The sequence below is a fragment of the Cupressus sempervirens genome, chromosome 9 (genome assembly GCF_028749045.1).
Source record: "Cupressus sempervirens isolate cs-2001-9-10 chromosome 9, ASM2874904v1, whole genome shotgun sequence".
Taxonomy (NCBI): Eukaryota; Viridiplantae; Streptophyta; class Pinopsida; order Cupressales; family Cupressaceae; genus Cupressus; species Cupressus sempervirens.
In genome coordinates, this window is record NC_143126.1 from 624,173,806 (window position 1) to 624,196,141 (window position 22,336).

General features: G+C 37.2%; 1 protein-coding gene across 1 annotated transcript in view; it reads right to left on the reverse strand.

Annotated features, from left to right (window-relative positions):
- LOC149540254 (uncharacterized) overlaps nucleotides 1-22,336 on the reverse strand; it is a 61,486-nt gene that overhangs the window by 15,439 nt on the left and 23,711 nt on the right. Inside the window, exon 2 of the mRNA XM_089799541.1 lies at nucleotides 14,848-15,021. Coding sequence (XP_089655667.1) covers nucleotides 14,848-15,021 — 174 coding nt within the window. The remainder of the gene's footprint in view (nucleotides 1-14,847; nucleotides 15,022-22,336) is intronic.

Consider the following 22,336-nt stretch of genomic DNA (forward strand, 5'->3'; position numbering starts at 1 on the left):
CAGCCTCTCTGTAAACTCCACATATGAGGTAATGTGTGCATGTCCCATAGTGACCATACCATGATGCCACCACTCGTGTGCTAACCCATCCAGATGAATTGCTGCGTACTTAATAGCTTCTTCCTCGGGCATAGGGTTCAATTGAAAGTATGTGTCAAGCTTTTGAACCCAAGCTCTTGCTGTAGACTTTCTTGAGCCATCATAATACGGTAACTCAAGTCTCCCTACTTTCTTCCGTAGCTCATAGCTCTGGTTCCTGTCATGTCCACGTGGCACATGTTTCATCTGCACATCCATATACTCCCTAAAGGTAATTGCAGCAGTAAAATCTGGCCCTCCGGCTTCCCAATCTCTCCTCAACTGGTCTTGTATATCAGTAATTTGGGGCTCTGGTACGAGCTACTCTGGAGCTCTAGGAGGAAATGTAGGAATCATGGGCCTTGAACTCACTGTCCTAGCTCGCTGGGGTGCATAAATTGGTCCCAACTTGTTCATCTCCATTATGTGTCCCAACCTGATCATTTCCATTCTAATTGTTACCATTCTGATTATTTCCTCCACCCATGTTAGCATTCAACCCCATTTGACGAGCCATCATCTGCATCATAAGATCCAATCTCTGATTCTGTTCCTGTGCCCTTTGTTCTGCTACTCGTTGACCCTGTACCAAGGTCTCTAATAACTGTAAGAATCTTTTCTCTCCAGGCTCTGGACCGGCATTCCCGCCTCCACCTAATCTTGTATTCCTGTCATCTTGGTCACCCATATTGCTATCTTGATCAAAGAATACCTCCGCTGTGTCTGTATGACTGGATTCTATACCCCCCTGTACGGATGAACTAGACTGTTTGCTTTGCAGGTCTGAACTCCTACTTTGTCTTGCTCTGGTATTGCGGAAATTATAAGGCCCCTGGCGCATGCTCAAACATAAATGCTCTGATTTTAGTGTTTTGACATTTCATCAAACACTTTCCCCTCTATCCGCCAGTTCCAAATTTCCTATAAGACCTCCACAGGATGGCAGGACTTATAGCTCTGATACCACTGTAATATCCTCCCCTGATTTGAACTTTGACTTGTAGAAATTTAACTTAAGGAATATTGTCAAACACTTTGTATGCAAACTCATAAAGCTGATTTCCTCAATAAATTGCTTTCCAATGAGTAGATTTACGAACAACTATGAAGTGACATTAAAATGCATATTACACATCATAACATTTTCACAAACACTTGGCACACATTCAATAGTATATGAAAAAGCTGGAAACTCTTTCAATCTGCTGATAAAGGGTGATTTTTAAATGTAGATGTGCACTTACAGCTGCCTTAAAGGCTGCAACAACTATTCAGACTTGTATTCAACAATTATTATGCAAAGTATCAAAATTTGACAGAAGAAACCTGGAATTAGTTGCCGTAGTATTTTGCAGATGTAGTCGGCAGCCCTCCAAACTTCTAATCAGCCGGAAAAACAAGTAAACTTGATACCAACACTGTTCACGCCGTACTGTAGCAAAATACTGTTCATGCTGACTGTAGCAAAATACTGTTCATGCGGCACTATAGCAATAACTAACTTCAGATCTGCATCTCAAACCCTTGTAAATTTCTTTATGCGAACACCCCAAATGAAACCCAGTGTGTTTCCTGAAGTGAAAACACCCTTGATCCTCCTGACTGTGTCTTCCAACAGCGAAGAGAATGCTAGCAAAGAGGGATTCCGTCCTCCAAGCCCGATAATCGGATATCCAGCAACATAACATTAATCTTCATCCAAGCATACAAAAAAAAAGCTCTTCCATTTCTTTTATAGTGTTCTCACAAGAGCTCAATCCTTCGTTTTCTCAATGTGGGATAAAACATAACTCCCTTTATGTACCTTATGTCTCCAATGTGTTATAAAAATAAAGGGAACTCTTTTAATTTAAATATTTCCCACAAACTATAGTCTATGCATTAATAAAGTTAAATATTTAAATTTAACTTTATAAAATGGCTTTATCAATGCATAACAAATCTTATCAATGATAAATAAGCTTTCCTGTCGATTTTAAACAATTACCATCGACATACCACTGTGACTGAATGTCCGGCCATGTCCAAGATGACTTACTATAAATAGTAAGTATGCCCAAAGTTGCCCCAAAACCCCTCAGAAAGACCTGCAACTGAAACTGTCTAGGCCAAATGGCCTCTAAGCCCCTTTAATGTCCTAGTTAGCCTACGGGACTGTGGCGAAATAGGCTAACGACAACATCATGCTATGAATGCTAGAAAGGGGACATTACAAGCACATCGATTATCGGCCATGGCCGAACATGGAGATCATAATATCTCCATGATCCATGCTTCGATATCGAATCTCGGCCATGGCGAACAATGTAGATATTAATATATCAAATGCTCCATGCTTCGAGTTCACATTAATATCCATGGTGTTAACCCCATGAGCTTACACAATATTATCGACAAATATGGTTCATAAATAAATTCATAAACATAATTAAACAAATATAAATTATAAACATACCTTTCTTACCTTCTTCTTTTCCAGTCGCACCCTTTCATAATACAAATCCTTTGAAAAGTCACAACACTTCATAGTTATAATCCTTTCAAAAAGTCACAATCCTTCATAACTAAAATCTTTTAGAAAAGTCCCAATACTTTACAATTAAAATATTTTTGAAGAGTCACAACTGTTCATAATTATGACCCTTCCAATATCATTGATACCTTTTCAAAAAGACACTTCCTTATTTTATTCATATTACTTTCCTCTTTCATTTTTCCTTTTGAACTCCTCTCCTCTTCTCTTCCTTTTTTCTACTATCTAAAATAAACTCTCCTCCCTTTTATATCTTAATTTTAAGAAGTCGTGTCTATTTGTTAAACATCTCTGAATTTTCATTAGATTTAGTTAATTTATATTATTCTATGTTATATTATTTATTTACTTACTTATATGTGTTTATGTTATTTATTATTAAATTCTATTTAGAAAGTTAACATACTTTCTACAATATTGTCTCTTGTATTTAATTTTCTTTCTTTTTTTTAAAATAAAAGGGGGTAAAAACTTTATTGCAAATCAGAAAGCACCATTACAAAGAAAGCAAGGGCTTGAGGCTCCAAGGAAAAACAAAAGCACATCCCCAAACAAAGATAAAACAGCCAACACCATCATCTCTCCCCATTCTCAACCCTATCCTTATCAAGAATATTCCTTAAATCAAGATGGAGCTCCCAAGGGACCAACTCCCACTCCTCAATTCTCCATCTCTTAGCATGCTCAGAAGCCCATTTCGCCACACAATCAACTACCCTATTCCACTCCCTTGGAATATGGACAAAAGTCACCATTTTCATCAAAGAACTAACCCACAAAATCTGTTGTACAATCCTAGCCAACTACCAGTTAACATCATCCACTTTTTGTTCAATAAGTAAATTGATCAAAACCTAGGAATCATAATCACAAACTATCCTTCTCCACCCTATAGTGTGAGCTCTCTCAAGAGCGGCAAGAATAGCGAGCCCTTCCACCAAGTTAATGGTTTGTATCCCTTCATAGATCGAAAAGAGAAAGATCACTGAACCCAGAGAATCTCTACCAATCCCGCCAATACCAGCTAGACAAGGATTACCCCTCGAAGATCCATCAGTATTGATCTTCAAGACACCATAAGCGAGAAGTTGCTAGTTGCCAACCCTATCAATTTTTTGCTTCTCATGATGCCTTCTCTTAGCCCTAATCATGGCCAAAGAAGGTCCCAAAATTCCCAATCTCTCCACCAACTCTATATCCTGTTTCCCCAAAGCGAATTCCACTTCACACCTAGCCTCCACTGTCCCTTGAACCATGCCCAATAACCTCTAACAAATTTGTTGCACTAGTCTCTGTTCTCCACGAAAAATCCTTCGATTGCGCTCCAACCAAATCTGCCACAATAAGAAGATAGGCCCCACAAACCAAATCTCCTGTAGAAAGGGTGCCACAGAAGGGGGCCGACCCATCCCCTGCCAAAACTCAATCCAGGAGGACGCATGAACACAAGGAGTTGTCCAAACACCCCACCAAAAATGCCAAAGTTGTAGGGAAAAAGGGCAACGAAAGAACAAGTGGGTAGAATCCTCATCATTAGCCCCACACATAATATAGATAGAAGGACCAAGGAAGCCTCTCTTCTGAATATTATCCCAAGTCAAACACTTATTCCAAGCCAACGTCCCAACAAAACAATTACATTTTGGCCAAGAAAGCTTGTTCCAGACCCTTTTCCATCATTGAATTTCAAGCCCCACCAACTTATGAGACAGTAACCTACTATAGCCAGAGGATATAGTATAGGTCCCCATAGGATTGGGAGACTAGGCAAGCACATCATCTTCCTGGAGAGAGCAACATCTGCTATTGGAGAGGATATTATGCAGCACAACACATTCCTCCTGCAAACCAGCAATCGGCCACTCATTTGGGGACTTCCATTTAGCCATCTCCATCTGACCACAGGGGGAAAAGGACTTAAAGTCACACACCCGTAACCAACCAGCCTCCAGAAATCTCTAACAAAGTATCAACAGGTTAGGAAACTGAGAAATGATGGGGGGATAACCATCCCAAGAATCAGACCAGAATTGGGTCTCCGTCCCTCTCTTGCAGATCCAAAATAAGCCATCCTTGATAAGCATAGCCCCTTTCTTAACGATGTCCCAAATCACCGATCCCTTCCCCACAAGGGAGTACCTAAAAATATCTAGATGAGGAATCCCCGAGAGATACTTCTAAGAAAGAACCTTGGCCCAGCTCTTATCCTGCTAATTACACTATCGCCAGTAAAGTTTAGCAGCCAAAGCCTCCCCAATCAAAGCCGACTGCCTTAAGCCTAATCCACCATATTGTTTCAAACTACAAACCACTTACCATCTAACCAAACTCCATTTAGAGGACTCCAAGCAACCAGCCCATTAAAATTGGCGCATCACAGAATCAAGATCCTTTAAAAAGCCCACAGGAGCAACCTAGAGCATGCATCTATAAACGGGCAGAGCCTACACAACTGACTTAATCAACTGGACACGACTAGCAAAGGATAACCAACGATGAGTTCAGTGATTAACTTTCACATGAAATTTGTCCAAAATAATCTGCCAAGACTCCCTAGGTAGTCTACTTACCGAGATGGGAATGCCAAGATACGTCAATGGAAGACTCCTGATCTGAAATCTCGTTAGCAATCCTTTGCTGAATAGGGCCCAAAGTATTGAAGAAGAAGATGGAAGATTTTTGCTCATTAATCTGTTGACTGGAGGAAACCAAGTAAGCATCCAAGACCCTACGTAGATTAGAGGCCTCCCTCATTGCAGCCATCCCCATCAAAGCAGTATCATCCACAAATTGCAAGTGAGTTTGCGAAGGTAAGGTGCCACCCCACCTCTAACATTGAATAAGACCAGACTCCACATTCTGTTTTTTCCATCTCCCCAAGCCTTTTGCCAAAAGAATAAACAAATAAGGGGAGAGAGGATCTCCTTGACGAAGCCCCAAAAAGCTTAGAATGGCTTCCATTGATAAGCACCCAGAAAGAAACTGAAGTAACACAACTCCAAACCCATTGAATCCATTCTTCTACAAAGCCAAAAGCACTAAGAACCCGCCGAAGGAAGGGCCACCTAACTCTATCATAAGCCTTAGCCATGTCCAATTTGATAAACATTGCTTTTTCTTTTGAGCTGGCCATAGAATGGATGACCTCAGTTGCAATGACAATCCCATCTAGAGTTTGCCTACCAGCTACAAATTCACTTTGCTCTTCAGAGGTCAAATCAACAAGCCCCTTCTTCAACCTGTCAGCAATAAGTTTAGAAATAATTTTATAAATTACATTACATAAAGAGATGAGCCGAAATTGGCTTAACCTATCAGCCCCCTCATTCTTGGGGATAAGAGCAAGAAAAGTAGCATTAAGAGCCCTTAACATTTGCTTATTGTGTTGAGACTCATGAGCCATAGCCAGGAGATCAAATTTGATGATATCCTAGAATTCTTGAAAAAAATCAATTGGGAAACCATTGGGACCCGGTGCCTTCCCTTTCTTCACATTAAACACAATACCTTCAAGCTCTTCAAGCACGATATCCCTCATGAGCTGCTGATTCATATCTCTAGATACAAGAGAAGGGATACAAGAAAGAATTTGCACTTCCTCAGGAGACCACCCTTGCGAGTCCTCTCGAGAGAGAAATTCAAAGTACTGCACTGCCTCCCTAGACATTTCTGGGAAGAAAGAAAGATGGTCTCCCCTATCATTCACTAGACTAGAGATAGAATTGCCATGGCGCCTAGCTTTCAAAGAATTGAAGAAAAAAGCAGTATTTTTGTCCCCTTCCTGAAGCCACTCAATTCAAGCCTTTTGTTTCCAATACATTTCCTCACGCAGTTCCCATTCTTCCAGCATTTTCACAGCCTGAGCTCGTCCTAAAGAACTTCAGCTGTGATCCCATCCTCCCTTATCCTCCTTGTAATGTCATCCAAATCTGCCTAGGCCAATGCCTTTTCATGGAAGACATTCCCAAAATATAGACGATTCCATCGTTTGAGCTCAAATTTAACATATTGAAGAAGCTTAGAAAAGACATGCATTGATGTACCATAGGCAGGTCTACCCTTCTTCCACCAATCAAAAACCAAATCATTCAAAGATGAGTCTCGTAACCACATGAGTTGGAACCTAAAAGGTTTACGAAGCAACTGAGTTGACTCTGTAGCCAATTTGATAGGCCAATGATCCGATCCTCTCCAATCCAAGATCTCAGAGCAAGATAACCACATCCCTCCAACCCAGTAACAAGAAACTAGAAACCGATCTAACCTTTCTGCAATACAAGACTCACCAACCCAACAATTATTCTAGGTGACTTGGCCATTGTTAGGTTTGATATCAACAAGATTCAAGGAATTGATAGTCTCGAAGCAACAATGCAGAGAGCTCCAACCTTCTAGTACCACCATGCTTCTCAGCCAACTCACAAATAGCATTGAAATCTCCAGCCAAAATCCAAGGATGAAAAGACATCATAATACGGATCAATCTGATGTGGGACCACAAACCTTGTTTAGCCTGGAAATCAGTAGGAGCATAAATATTGGAAAATAAAATGATGTCCCCTGTCTCAAGGCTAGTAGCAATCATAGACAAAGAGGATTTAGAGGAAATCCACCAAAAAGGCTGGATTCTTTGAAGACTCCATAAGCATGCTAGACCCCCAGAAGCTCCATGAGCTCCAATGCACTGACACTCCCCATTTCTCCACAACTTAGGCATCAAAAACCTTGCATACTCTTAACAGATAACTTAGTTTCCTGCAAAAGGACGACATCAGGACGTTGCCTTCTGACCAACTCATGAACCACTTTTTGTCTAGGGCCACTATTCAAGCCCCGTACATTCCATGATAAAACAATCATTTCAAGGGGCATGAAAATATAGAATCCAGAGGCTTAACTGCCCCTAACACCACCAAATTTTCACCAGCTAGTTTAATCTTTTCCATATCCCTTTTTCTGCCAGGTTTAACCAATTTCTCAGTCCCACCTTTCTTAATATCTTTCTGCAAAATGCCCAATTTGGGAGGAGGCTTAATCTTCACTACCGAGTCTAAACCAATTTTCCACCCAATAGATGAAGATTCCACTCCTGTTGTAGTAACAGTGGCCAAGGGTTCTTGCATCTCAGAAAATCCCCTTTGCTGATACGCTTCCAAGTGTCAACAATCATCCCCCTATGGTTCCATAGAAGAATCAAGGATAGGATCCTCCTGAGCTAAGCCCACAAGCCCTTGATCCAAGTTGATCAAACCTGAGTTCACCTCCTGTTGGTTGAGCTCATCCAAAACCTCAAATCTGTTGAAGGTACCATCATCATACCTTTCTTTAAAAGGCCTCGTTTGACCCCTATTCCGATTACGAGCCTTGACCGGGGCAAAACCATCAGAAGCACCAGCCTCATCCAGAGAAATACTCTTCCCTTGATCTGTTTCAAGAAGATTGCTCACAGTTTGTGCAAGGTTGGGTCTCCCTAGATTTGTACCTTGGGCATCTCCACTGCAAATGGCCATATTCTCGACAAAGCCAACAAAAAAAAGGGAGAGTTTCGTAGTCCAAATGTTGCACCCAAGAATAAGAACCCGCACACATCTCTATTGCATCGGGTAAAGGTCTACTTAGATCAATTTCAACACATATGCATGCAAAAGTCATTACCTTTTTACCCAAAGTCTGCGATGAAGTCCCAACAGGATTTCCAAGCATTGAGGCCAAAAGGTGCAACACATCCTCTCGACAACATTCCACCGGGAACCTTGGTAAATGCACCCACACTGGGACACAATTTGGAAGCTCCTCTGCAGGGTTGAAACCTGCATGCCATGGCTTGATAACCAACCCAACCTTATTATGAAAATAAGGACCTCCCTCAAATATCTGATTGTGATCAGCAGTGCAATTAAACGTAACCATGAAATAATTGTTCGCCAACAACATTATCTCCATTTCCCCCTTCGGCTCCCAGGTCCTCCGAGCCCAAACCTCCAAAAATTGTAGGGAAACCCTCATTCCCAAAAACTTACAATATAAAGAATGATGTGATTAATACTCCACATCTTTAGTAATCATCTCAGTCGGAATAACCAGTTTTGGCCTCTCCTTGCACCTCTCGAGACAACCGTTAGTCTTCGTAATCCTTGAGCCACTAGATAACCCCAAATCAGCAGTCTCGGTGTTTGGAGCAAACAGATTGTTATCGAAGGTCTTCATCCCTTGATTTGAAAATTTTGCGGCTATCGCTGCCCAAAAGTCCAAGTGAGGGCTCCTCACTAACGTCTCACCCTTCGAGCCGACCATTATGCCAGGGAAACAACGAACCCCAAAAATGGGAGAGGAAATCCTCCCCCCACCCTTCTTTTAATCCCCTCCCAACACCAAAACTCCACTCCTTCAAGCCTCCCACCCCACGCAAAAGAGAAGAACCAAGGGCTGCGGACATGTAGGCTTCCAGCTACGGAGAAAGCTTCCCACGCAGGTCAGAACCAAGGAAAATGTAGTAAAAACGGGCAATAACCTGCACAAACACCAAACGGCCAATCACACACCTTTCCCAACAAACACAAAATGCCCTCCAATGCAGCACGTAAAGGTTTAGACAAAGCTAGGGCACGGATACCCCAGCTCAAGTTGCAGAGCGCCCACCCATCCATCCTTCGACATTTAAATAAAATCATATTTAATTTTCTTTCTTTCTTTATTCATTGAATTGTATTATTTTTTAATTATTTAAAATATCATACTAAATATTATTTTATTAATAATATAGATTAAATAATTATTATTTCCTTGGTTTATAGTTTAGTATTAGTTTTAATATAAATTTATTATTTATTTAATAACATTGCATTATATAATTAATATTAAAATTCTATCTTAAAATGGGGATATGACAAAATTTTTTAGATAGAATTTTAATAATAATTAGATAATACAATGTTATTAAATAAATAAAAAAGTTATATTAAAACTAATACTAAACTATAAACCAAGGAAATAATAATTATTTAATCTATATTATTAATAAAATAATATTTAGTATGATATTTTAAATAATTAAAAAATAATAAAATTTCAATGAGTAAAGAAAGAAAGAAAATTAAATACAAGAGACAATATTGTAGAAAGTATGTTAACTTTCTAAATAGAATTTAATAATAAATAAAATAAACACATATAAGTAAGTAAATAAATAATATAACATAGAATAATATAAATTAACTAAATCTAATAAGAATTCAAGAGATGTTTAATAAATAGACACGACTCCTTAAAATTAAGGTATAAAAGGTAGGAGAGTTTATTTTAGAGAGTAGAAAAAAGGAAGAGACGAGGAGAGGAGTTCAAAAGGAAAAATGGAAGAGGAAAGCAATATGAAGAAGTAAGGAAATGACTTTTTGAAAAGGTATCAATGATATTGAAAAGATGCGAACCTTTGAAAGGGTCATAGTTATGAACAGTTGTGACTCTTCAAAAATATTTCAATTAAAGTATTGGGACTTTTCTAAAGGATTTTAGTTATGAAGGGTTGTGACTTTTCGAAAGGATTATAACTATCAAGTGTTGTGACTTTTCAAAAAATTTGTATTATGAAAGGGTGCAACTCTTGGAAAAGGAGGTAAGAAAGTTATGTTTATAATTTATATTTGTTTAATTATGTTTATGAACTTATTTATAAACCATACTTGTGCATAATATTGTGTTAGCTCATGAGGTTAACACCATGGATATTAATGTGAACTTGAAGCATGGAGCATGTGATATATTAATATCTACATTGTCCGCCCTGGCCGAGATTCGATATTGACGCATGGAGTATGGAGATATTAAAATCTCCATCATCCACCATGGCCGATAATCGATGTGCCAGAATATTCTGATGTTGTCAAACATATGCATATGTCATTGGCCTTGGATAGAGGATGCCTGTCCAAGAAGAATCTTAAGGGGTGCGCTCCTGGGATGACGGCGAAGTAGCTATGAGCTATGAAGCTCGATCTGGAGACGTCCTTAAGATTGGCATTAACTTAGAGGGTAGCATAATATAGTTAGTTTTATTATTATTGTGATTCTAACTTTATTTTTGCAGGTATTACTTGTCCTTAACTAACCCTATTAGTGGGGACATTACAATATGCTTGGGGGAGAGACTAAGGTTGGGAGGGCAATAAGAGTTATTGCTCATGGATAATCGAGCAAACTAGTAAATTCAAAATGGTATCAGAGCAGCTTTGTCTTAGGGATCAGCTTAATCAAAGAAATGGCTTAAGGTTGTTTCAAAGGGTTATATAGATCCAGGAAAAACCTTATTCGCTCATAATCTTTCCAACATTCTTCGCCTTGCGGCTCTATACAAGCATGGAAAATTTTACATCAACAGCGATATTATAATCCTAAAGCACCTCTTGAAGCTACATAATGCAATTAGGACTCAAAATATGGATCCAGAAAACAAGACTTCGGATCACTTAATTATTGTGGTTCTTGTATTCAACAAATGGCATCCTCTAGTGTGGAAGTTCATTCAAGAGTCCGTGCTCACCTTCAGTGGGAAATTCTGATGGAAATATCCTTTCCCAAGGTTTAGTTTTTTGCAAGACAACAATTTTGTCCCTGATGCGGCAGGAGTAGTCTCATGATCTGTGATCTAAAATCTTTGTCAAGGAAAAATTGAAGTGTAATTTAAATCAAGTCACAGAAGCTAAAATCCATTTAAATTGAATTGACAATAACCTTAATTGTCTTTGGATAGCTTGAATCTACAAAATGGTTGTTTAGACGCTCATGGTTAAACACGATGAAAATGAGCACACCGTAGATTACAATACAGAATTTGGTTTAGAGGTGCTTATATAGCCATGAGCCAAACAAAAACTATCGTGGGAGGTATAATTTCAAATCCCAAAAGATATAGAGGCCTGCTGAGTCCCGGACTATGCATAAATGCTAGGCAAAGACTGTATTTGGAGTGTTACAGGTATATGTTGGAGCATCGTAGGTTCAAACTTGCGGATAATGGAGCAAGCATTCTATGTTTCTGCAAACCCCACGCATAGATGCCGCCTCTTCCATTGAATATGCCCTAATCAAGTAGGATGTTAACAAAATCAATGTCGATGATTGTCAAAATTGGCAGGCTGACCTACGCAGGAGAACCTAATTTAGCCACTCATTGTGAATAGATGCCACTACATAGGTCGCGGGAAGAGGCCTGACATAGTGTCGATGATGCAAATATAGATTGTGATGAGTGTCACCAATAGACTATGACATGTGTAGCATCGATTGAGACATTAGTGAATAAAGGGAGAAATTTGTGATTGGAACTCAAATATAAACAGAGGTATTTGCTTATGCAAACAATTATAAGTTAAGAATACAATCAGTATAATTGTCGAACCAGTATTCAAAGATGACAAAATCAATTGGTTATGTATCATACAACAAGCCCAAATAACCCAAACACATAAATGCAACCAGAAACAGTGGATTCTTGTTGCATATTAAAGTTTGAAATATGTGTTGTGGTTCCTTGGACCAAAATGGAGACAAATATTATAGCAACAATCCCCTACTCCTTATGGGAGAAGTCAATCCGATTATAAAGGTTGCAATATATTCTAAACTATAATAAAGAGATTCAATGGTGTGCCTTTGAAGAATGATACAAGCATTTTCGTTTGTGAAGGAAGGAGAGTAACGTACTTACTATCCAAGAAAGGGAATAGCATTCATTTGCATCCACTAGAGACATCATTAAGTCTTCAATTAACGTATTTGTCGTCAGTCCATACTGTGTACTGGTCTGAAGGCTATAGTTGGTAAAGAATCGCATTCATCTAGAACTTATCAAGACTCTCACTATTGATAACCTCTGATGAGAGTTCGAAGTTACCATTCCAGGAATCACAACAGTTGTTGTGAAGAGCCCTCCAAACCATTGGAAGCGGCAAGTGTCATTACTGTTAATAAGGAAGCAAAGTCACGGTTGCTTGCCTAGAAAGGAGGAAATGATCTTAAATTTGCAGAATTGTTGCATTAAAACAAGACATTGTGCGCAAGAAGGCTCAGAACTGTGGGACCAATTTGTGCCTGGAAGCTTGGCAATTTGTTGATTGTGGCTTGTATGGTGGTTGAAGAATGGCACTTTGCATCCATTTGAGCAGCTCATAAACTTCATAGATGTATATCTTTATCTGCATTCATATTGCTAAAATCATCTACTTTCATCCTGTGTACACGTGATATGCATTTGTTGTCAATGCTCGAGAGGGTGTAATGTACAGATTGAGGAGCAAACAGATATGAGAGATTGCATAAGAATTCTAGGGAGGTCATGGAAGATGCTATACATGCATGGATAAGATAATACCAAATTGTGAGATGAGAGACAAAGTTCTTGATGAATTGGAGGTGAGAAATCCTGTATCTTGTTTGTGAATTTGACAATGTTGATTCTCAAAGTCTAGTTTACATACATTATAATTAATTTTCTGTATTTGATCTATCTATTCAAGGTCTATGAGGGAGGGGAGGGGAGATTCGTTGCTTTAGCACAAGCAATTCAAAGGAGAGACAAACACCAGGTAACAGTTTAGTTTAATATACAAGCAGAAATTAGAAACTTGATTCTTATATTTTTTTTGTTTGTTTTTTATGTATATTATTTTGTGGGAGAACTATGGTGCTTGCACACCAAATCTTCAAATGCTAGCCATCTGTATTTTGTCCTACCCATGAAGTGCTTTTGAGTGTGAATGCAATTGGAGCTTTTTCGAGAGCATTCACACAAAGAAGAGAAACAGTTGACCTAGGACTGCCTCAATGATCTTGTCTTCGTTTGATACAATCTTTAAAATTAGAAAAATGGAGGGTATTTCACATGAAACCTTCTGGTTTGAGGCTTAAAGCAGTTACATTGAAAGGGACAAGAGGAAGACGTAGATTGTCTTTGGTTGTTTTTCTTTTTCATTTTGACATATTGATATCATCATATGTTAACATTTATAAATATACAATGCTGTTATACATTTGAACCTTTAAAATTTCAAATTTTGAGATTTTGAGGATCATGTAACATGTAATGTTTGAATTATGACAAACTGATAGTCAAACCAGACTTTTATGTCTCTAAATAAATTGATTTCTTTCTTTTTGGGTAATTGTGAGGCTTTCTGTTTTCTACCTAGTCTATGTTGAGTCCATGGCAAGTCCCATTTAAGTCAAAATTTTGGGCTGCTGAGCCTGAGTCCTGAAACTATGGTGCACACAACAAAGACCGCACAACTTCAGCCTTACAAAGAGTCCCAAATTCAATTCTCATAGTCCAGGCTGAACTTTCGTTATCTATAATTCTGCTCAATCACATGACCTGTATGCCATCCATTCTTCAAAGAGGCTATCCCCAAAAGTTAACTTGGGACCTTGCACCTTACAGACAAGTTTTCAGATACACACATAACTCAAGAGAAACAGGTTCGGCCAATCAATTTGAAAGTAGGCCTACCTATATACAGAATTACGACAGTACACCTACCTATACACAGAATTATGCGAGATTTATTTTGTGAACACAGAAATGATCGTCAAATCCTCAATTAAATGTACTTGAGGAAACTAAGTGCATTCTCCAATATATTATACATCTAGTCACCACACAAAAATAAGTGAGTTTTTGAAGTCTCTTATTGATCTTCAAATAATTTTCTGGGTCTATATCTTATTGATCTTCAAATCTTCTTCTGTGAAGTCTTCTTACCTGACTAGTCGTGGTCCTTTCTTGCATTACTTCCGCCTTTATCACTTATACGTACATCAATTTGAAATATGAATTGAACACTTGCCAATGATTGATAAAATAAAACTAGAACCTAGTTTACAAAATTAATTGAAAAGAATATGTATCACTAGCTCCAAAGTTTTGTATCCAACAATCTCCTTTTCCAATGTTCCTTTAGTTCCAACTTGTTCTCTTACGTCTTTCTACGGACTCCACCTGATAAAAGGTCTAGCTCAATGGTACCAAAAATGCATTAACACAACTGATCCAAGAAATGTGGCTTTGGAAGCATCTGAAATTGTTTGAGTGTGACTAGAAAACTGTGGCATAATGAATATCACAATCAAAGTTCTGTTCATGGTGACACAATTTGGATATCCCAATTTAATAATTTTACTTTGTTCTTGGAGTTAAACAGTGCTAGGATACAAAGTGAAAGAAAAGCAGATCTTGCAAAGAGTACCTTTTCATCTGCATGACCAATAATTGCTGGACCCCAAGTGCCAACATAATCAATATATTCATTTCCATCAACATCCCATGCATGCGAGCCTTTCACATAATCAAAAAAAATTGGCTGCCCACCAACTGATTTGAAAGCCCTCACTGGAGAGTTCACACCCCCTGGCATCAATTTCTGGAAAAATAAAGTACCAAGTTGAAATAAAAGTTAAAAAAAAAAGGTATCTACCAAGATTGTTATATAATAATGAAGTATGGTGAGAACAAAATGCAAAATACAATAATGTAAAACACTAAGTTATACTGAAAAGAAAGGAACGGGTGAAAAACTTCAAAAAAAAAGAAATTAATAACTTTCCAAGCTATTTGGTGACTTCTTGACTGGAATGACTAACATCGAATAATCAAAACTAAATTATCCTTCTACTTAGCTTTGACAAAACTTTACTGATGTTTTTGCTTTGTCATTCTATCAAATTTGCTGCTCAAGATTAGTACAAGCTTATGTCTTAACATGTTTCAGATAAAAATAATGCACAAACGATTAAATTCTGAATTCAATAGAAAACATTACACAGTGGTATCCACTTATATGATAGTATGAGGCTTTGAAAGCTTCCAATCTTTAATTACAAAAAAAAGTTTCAATCAGATAAGTTTAATCTTCTTTGAAATCGAAGATTTTGCAGTTTTTCAGTCTAATGTCCATTTTTTGATGGAAAGAAACACTCCAAATTTCAATTTTTCAATATGGCAGTGAAGGACAAAAAGATTCCAGAACCCGATAAAAAAGTAGAGTTCGTAGTTGCAGAGTATAAGTTTCCCAGAGTTTGACAAATAATAAGCCATCTAGATCACAAGGCCAAGCTCTAGTCCCTGCACCCAATACTTTTCAAGATTGCACTTTCCTGCCTTTCTGACATCTGAAACGTTTCTAAAGTCAAGAATCACAGCTTTCAACATTGCATTCCGTATGCTCTTAGACAACATATGTACTCATTTATGGATGATAGGCATCAACATGGGATTTGCTTACTTGTGTACACACACAAATCCGCTTCTGAACTTTAACCTAACATCCTGCATCTTCTCTTCACTAATTAATTAAATTAAATAGTTTAATTAACTTTGCTCCAATAGTTAATGAAATAATTCCTATTTAGAAATTATTTTCAATATTTAAGCTAATTGCCCATCATCAATTATTTAATTTATTCCCTGTCACCAGTTAATTACATAATCCTATTTATATAATTAACCAAGCCAAACCTTTCTTTTGATTGATTATTTATTTGAACTTTATTATTCAGTTATAAGCTTAACCTCTTCCATTAGTAATTAAATGAACCTAATTTATTTAGTTCATTGTCTTGTGCATTCCTCCACTACGTCAATTTGATAATAAGAAGTCAACCTTTGCTAGAATCCTAAAAACTCCTCTTTGCATTCCACCCTCCCCTCAAATCAAGGTAATCTCCAACATCCATTTTTGCAATCCTTGTCTTATTCATTTGCATTTATCCCAAACCACCACTTTCAAGCATCTCATTTCTCTGTGCTCTTCACTGACATCAACCCTCTACCATGAGCTTCCCTTGAAAGGTAATCAATCCTCACCCGCTAACCCAAGAGCTAATCTTAACCTTCCATGCCTCTATCCCTAAATTTATAAAGTCCCCCTCCTCAAGCTCATTAGTGGAAGACAGAAAGTATATACTGCCCAAATACTCAACAAAGAAAAAATACACGTCAAAGGCTCAAAAGTATCATTCTATTAACCTGGCCTCCCTATAACATTTAGAGTAAAGCTGTTTCTTCAATAAGACTCTAAAATGTTCCCATTTAGATATTAGTGGGATTCTTCATGGCTGCAAAGAAGTCTTACGCAAGTTTGTCGGACTCAGTTCAAGCTCAGATTCAGGTTTGAGGGTTTGGTTTACAGATTCAAGCAAATTGTTTTGGGGAGGTTGGGTTCATTTTGGTTTTGCCCATACAAAAACATATTTGGAGCAGTGATTAAGTTCAAAATACACCACTATGTTAATGCCTAATAGTTGAATAGCATAGCAAAGTACACCACCATATTAATGTTTTAGTTCAAAAATAATAATGTCAAGTGTCAACAATCAACCATCACTGATCAAATATCATATGGGTCATTAAAGATATCATCGTCCTCCATATGTTGTGGTAAATTAGAAGAACCACAAATAGTGGCACTAGCACTAGCATTGGTGGCAATACTAGCACTCTCAGTCTCGTGCTCACTAGATGGTTCACAGTCATAATCAACTCCAAACAGAGCAAGGTGGGAAACTAAAGCATCCACCTCGGAAGGCTCTGGCTTGATATCACACTTCTGTATCTCCCATTTTTTGTAGGAATTTTCTCTACGTGTGAGAAGCTAAAAGTAGCACAAATACCAAATCCTCCATCTTTGGAGGGAAATCTATTGTGCTTTATTGAGTGCACGAAGAAGTAAGTGCTCCAATTCCTCTCAGATGAAGATGAACTAGCAACCTATCAAGATTTTGAAATTAGAGAATTAAGAGTTATAGATAAAACAACAAACTTAAAAGCAAGATAGACAAAAAAATGACCGGAGCTAGAAGCAGTCTCCATTTTAATACCTATTTAACACTCAAAACTTTAGATGTGTTATATTCCCCTTATAAATAACACAACATAATATAATTATAAAAAAAATAGAACTAGAATGTAATTAAATTTAATAAATAGTCAAAGGGCATGAAATAGAGATTTCTGGATTTCAGTTTGTCATAAGATCATATTCAGATGCTGCTCTGGATTTCAGTTTGTCATAAGAACATATTCAGATGCTGCTTTGAGGAATTGGTTGTGCAGATGATACATTATATCTAATAATATTTATTCAGTTAATAACATATTATTCCATTATATCTTCTAGTAATTCATTTGAAAATAGTGTATCCTAAAATATATCTTTTTCCCTAAGTCATTGCTGCAGTTTGAGATTAAGACGTATGCTCAAAGGAATGATTAATATTGTTTGGTGCATTATTTCCTTATGTTGCCAGCCATAAACTTCCATAAAGGAACCCCTATGTTTAGAAGGGATGATTTCTGACACAAGAATTTGTTTCTCTTGCTTTATTGTACTTTATCAGCTTGGAGATTCTCTTCTAAACTACCACACATGTTCAAAAAAACATGGCATGCCCTGCCAAGTGAGTTGCAGCCCTATTTGGGTTGCCAAGATAATAAATGCACTTAAAAAAAGTTAAATTAGGAAATAAATGGGGAGCAAGCATTTGTTGTCATTAAAATTAAAAGGGAGCTCAAGACCAATGATTATGGATGAAGTGTTACACTCTTTCAAAGGGTAGCATTTGTGAAAGGTTGTGACTCCCTCAATGATAAGGTATAAAAGGGAGATCAAGTCATTTGAGATGGGGCATCCAACAATCATAATTGGATCATCGATCAAGTGTGAGAAGACAAAGATCAGCATCGAATCCAGTGAGGGTTCACAGACTCAGTATTAATATATATATATATATAACAACAATCTACTACCCAATATTGGGCATGAAGTGTGATGCGTCACAATATAATCTGGCAGATTTATTGTCTATCTTTCATCTGATAGGAAGTAGGAATGTGCATAGATAATATATTGCTTCTAATGTGTGCATATTTGATAATGATGAAGATTCATTTAAAGCTTTTAGCCAATCCACCAAGTGTAAGTGGCATAGAGTTCCATTCTAGTAGTGGTAACCCCAAGTGGGGTTGGGAGGCCAAATGGCGAGTGTCATCTCCGTGCTCCTAGGCTTGATGGATAGGTTCAATGTGCCTTGTATGATCTCCCATGGTATTGTTAAGGCTAAAATTTTGCACCCTGTTAAACTAAACAAGTTTAACAATCTTGCCTAACATGGGATTCATTTCTGCCTATGGGAAATACGTAACTAGAAATGAAACCTCCGGATTCTAGGCCGGTTCCTATTGGATAATCATTGATAACTCAAAAAACTAAGATGAAATTGTGAGGGAAAGGGATAGAAGTTACTGAAATAAACTTAAAATCTTAAACCCTAAACTAGAGAATCAGGTGATGCACCAAAATGATATGAAAGTTCAAATACTAATAACTAGGAGGGATTATTAGCATATCTGAATGACTACAAGACACTTCCTTTCTGTATAGGCTTGCATAAATATTTTATAATAAAGTCTGAAAATGAACCAATATAAGGAAGAAAACGGATATTTCTCTTATAAGCTTCTCCTTTCAAAACATGAATTACAACCTGCAAACAAACATACTTTTCTGCAACTAGGTGTTTGGGTGAGACAAAACAACGTGGAAAAATGATGATTCACTATTTGTCTTTATCAAATCACCTGAACATACACAGAATTATAGAAAGAAGGAAAGGCTCCAAAAAAGATTCAGATAATCATAAACTCAGCCACTGTCACTTGTATTTGATCTTTCCAAAAACGGGTTACAAATTTCTGCACAAAAAAAATTAAGGACAAAAATTGTCACATAAGCCTTCTTTGCATAATTTTCAAGCCCTTAATGAGTTCAAAAAAAACTCCCTAAATACAATCCCAACACTTGGGTCAAAATTAGGAAAACAGGCTACAAAAAGGGAGTCAAAACTTATCAAGAAGATGACTCACTTCGTAACAACTGCACTAAGTCATAATGAAACTCATGACTCATGTCAAAATCCCCCAAAATGCTCTAACTGGCCATAAAGATCTCCAAAATACTTGGTCAAAGTCCAAATTCGACCCAAATTAAAATCCCTACAATCCTTCCTCATAATTCAGAATATTTGAAACACCAAGTCTTCAGCTACTATTTATCCTCTTTGTCCTTCTTTAAACACATGTCACAACTGACTTGAAATCCTTAAAGTATGTAAGTACAAGATTGAAAGAATTCAAAACTTTGAGAAGGTCTATATATTTGCATTTAATTAAACAAGATTATAAAGTGGTTTATAAAATACCAATTAATAACCTTATTTAAAATGCAAATACTTACAAAAACTAAGTGTTAAAATACTAACACTTAACCCTTTCACACCCCATGGCAACATACAAACATTGTGAAAATAAAATAAAATTGGGAAACAAACCCACTTAAGTCCCTATGGACTTCAAAATTCATAAAATGGAGAAAAGGAGTTATATCGGTTTGAATACCCTAAAAAAAAACGCTTTCATTTGCATTTTTTTTCATTGCATGAATAGAGGAGGTCGGCTAGGGTTTGCTGAAGAAGATTTCATTGTTTCACCACTATCATCTTGCTGTAGCATTCGAATCACATTGCTGCTGCTGTTGCCTCTGTGCCATGACTGAGTGCTGGAAGCATGTTTTAGTTGCTCTCATTATTTGGTAGCTGGAAGCAATCATTTGAAGTCGTCATTATGTATTCTGCATTTTTCTAAAAATTTCTGTTGAGCACATTTTCCTCCATGCAGCCATCATGAGAGAACACGTTATTTGCAGGTAGCATTTGGATTTGCAAGGTTTCGAGTTTCTTTAATGAAAAACGGCTTTTCTTTTGTAGTTGCTTTTGTTGAAGATTAAATATTTACCTTGTTCCACCATGACTGGAAAAGATTGAACATATTGATGCTTATGTCGCCATTTTGAACTAGTGCTGGAAGCACGACTTTGAATGCACACATCAGTATTTAAAAAGAAATTTTGGGCGTTGCTTCTTTCTTTGTTGCTTGCGCATGTTTTCCTCCAGATGCCTGTTATAGCTGTTCGAATGAAGATCTGAGTTTTCCTTTAAAGGCCGCCATGTATAAGGGTTTTTGTGTATGTCCTTGAGGCCGCCATATTTGATATCATTGCTTTTTAGTTTTTACACTAAAACTGGATGCACGATTTTCTGAATTTACATATCAGTATTTGTTATAGAACCAGTCAAATAGGACCTCCAAGGAATTCTTGCATGATATAGGTCTTTATCATAATGCCCATATTGAGTTGCCAATAGGCCTGAATGTTCAGAATGGATGCACAGATTTTCTGAATTTAAGCTACCATTAAAAGGCGTTTCATTAATTCTCCTTATTTCTGAACATATCTGATCTGTTGTTACATTTGAGACTTGATGTTTGGTTAATTTCCTTCGTAGCTTAAAATTTGTAGCTTGAACTCTTTTGCTGTTTGGACCTCTCATATATGTTACTTTACACAGGGCTTCATTAAGTTTTTCTTTGTTATTCCAGAGGCATTTGTAATATATATCTTTCTTTTCAATCCTGACTGATTTCTTTGTTACTATCTTTGTTCAGCAATTGGTTTTCATTCTGAAGCAGAATTATAACAACATTTGACTTAGGGTAATAAGTTCCAGTCCCTCCCTATGCAGTTGTAATATATCTTTATTCTTGTATTCTTCCAAGCTGAAGATTGCTTTTCCTTAAGTGATCTAAACCTATCACAATTTTTAGATGCCTCTTATAATGCATGTTTGAAAAGTTTGAAGTCAAATCTTGAAATCTGGTCTAACAGTCTGGGCCTCATTTCCATAAATAAGCCTATTCTAGTTCTGCTGTTAGCTTTTCTTCAGATTGTCTTTGATGTAACTCTTCAAAACATTTCCATCTTTTACATTTGATTTTATTTGGTTTGCTGATGTCACTTACTGTTGTTGTTGCATCACCTTCCATTCTAGACAGCTGCTCATACCTTTTAAATATTCCCATGTATCTGACTGATCTGTTGTACTGTTAACAATTTTCAATTTGTTCTTCTCTCTGCTTGCTGTTGCATTGGAGTTCTCATTGAGAGTATTTGAAAATTTATTGTTGGAACTGTAAAACTTGATGATGAATCAGTACAAGATTGACTTTATTATATGCAGACTCGTATTTGTTTGTTGACAGTAGCATAGATAACTTATTTGATTTGTTATCAGGAATGTTATAAAAATTGATCTTTCTTGATGCTGAATTTGGATAAAGCATCGAAGGTTTTCCTTATAAAACTTTTTCTTGAGTTCCTCTTTGCAATCCTGCTTGTTCCTTGTCACAGTGCTCTGTTTTCCAGCAACTCACTCCTTTCAATTTTCTGATATTTGAAATGGTCTTTTATAAGGTTCAAGCACAGGCTCGTGACACTCACAAACTACCTCTCTGTAATTTGCATCTGAACACTTAGAATGCACTTGCTATTTTTTGTACGTATTCAAAAATAAGAGGAACATGATATGTGCGAGTATGTGGTTATAGATAACTAGTCTTTGCTTAGATCATAAAGATCTAACCCCACCTCTTTCTCTTGTAGGGAAACAAAGAACCAGGAGCTTACCGGATCAAAAGTTGAACCATGGGCGACAATGCAACGATAGAGAACATCTACCCAGTCAAAGTCTGAAAGGCAATGACTGGTTATCTCTGACTTTCTCCCATATATTTTATTTTTCTTGTTCTTAGTACGTATGAAAAATAGCAATTGTATTCACGATTTG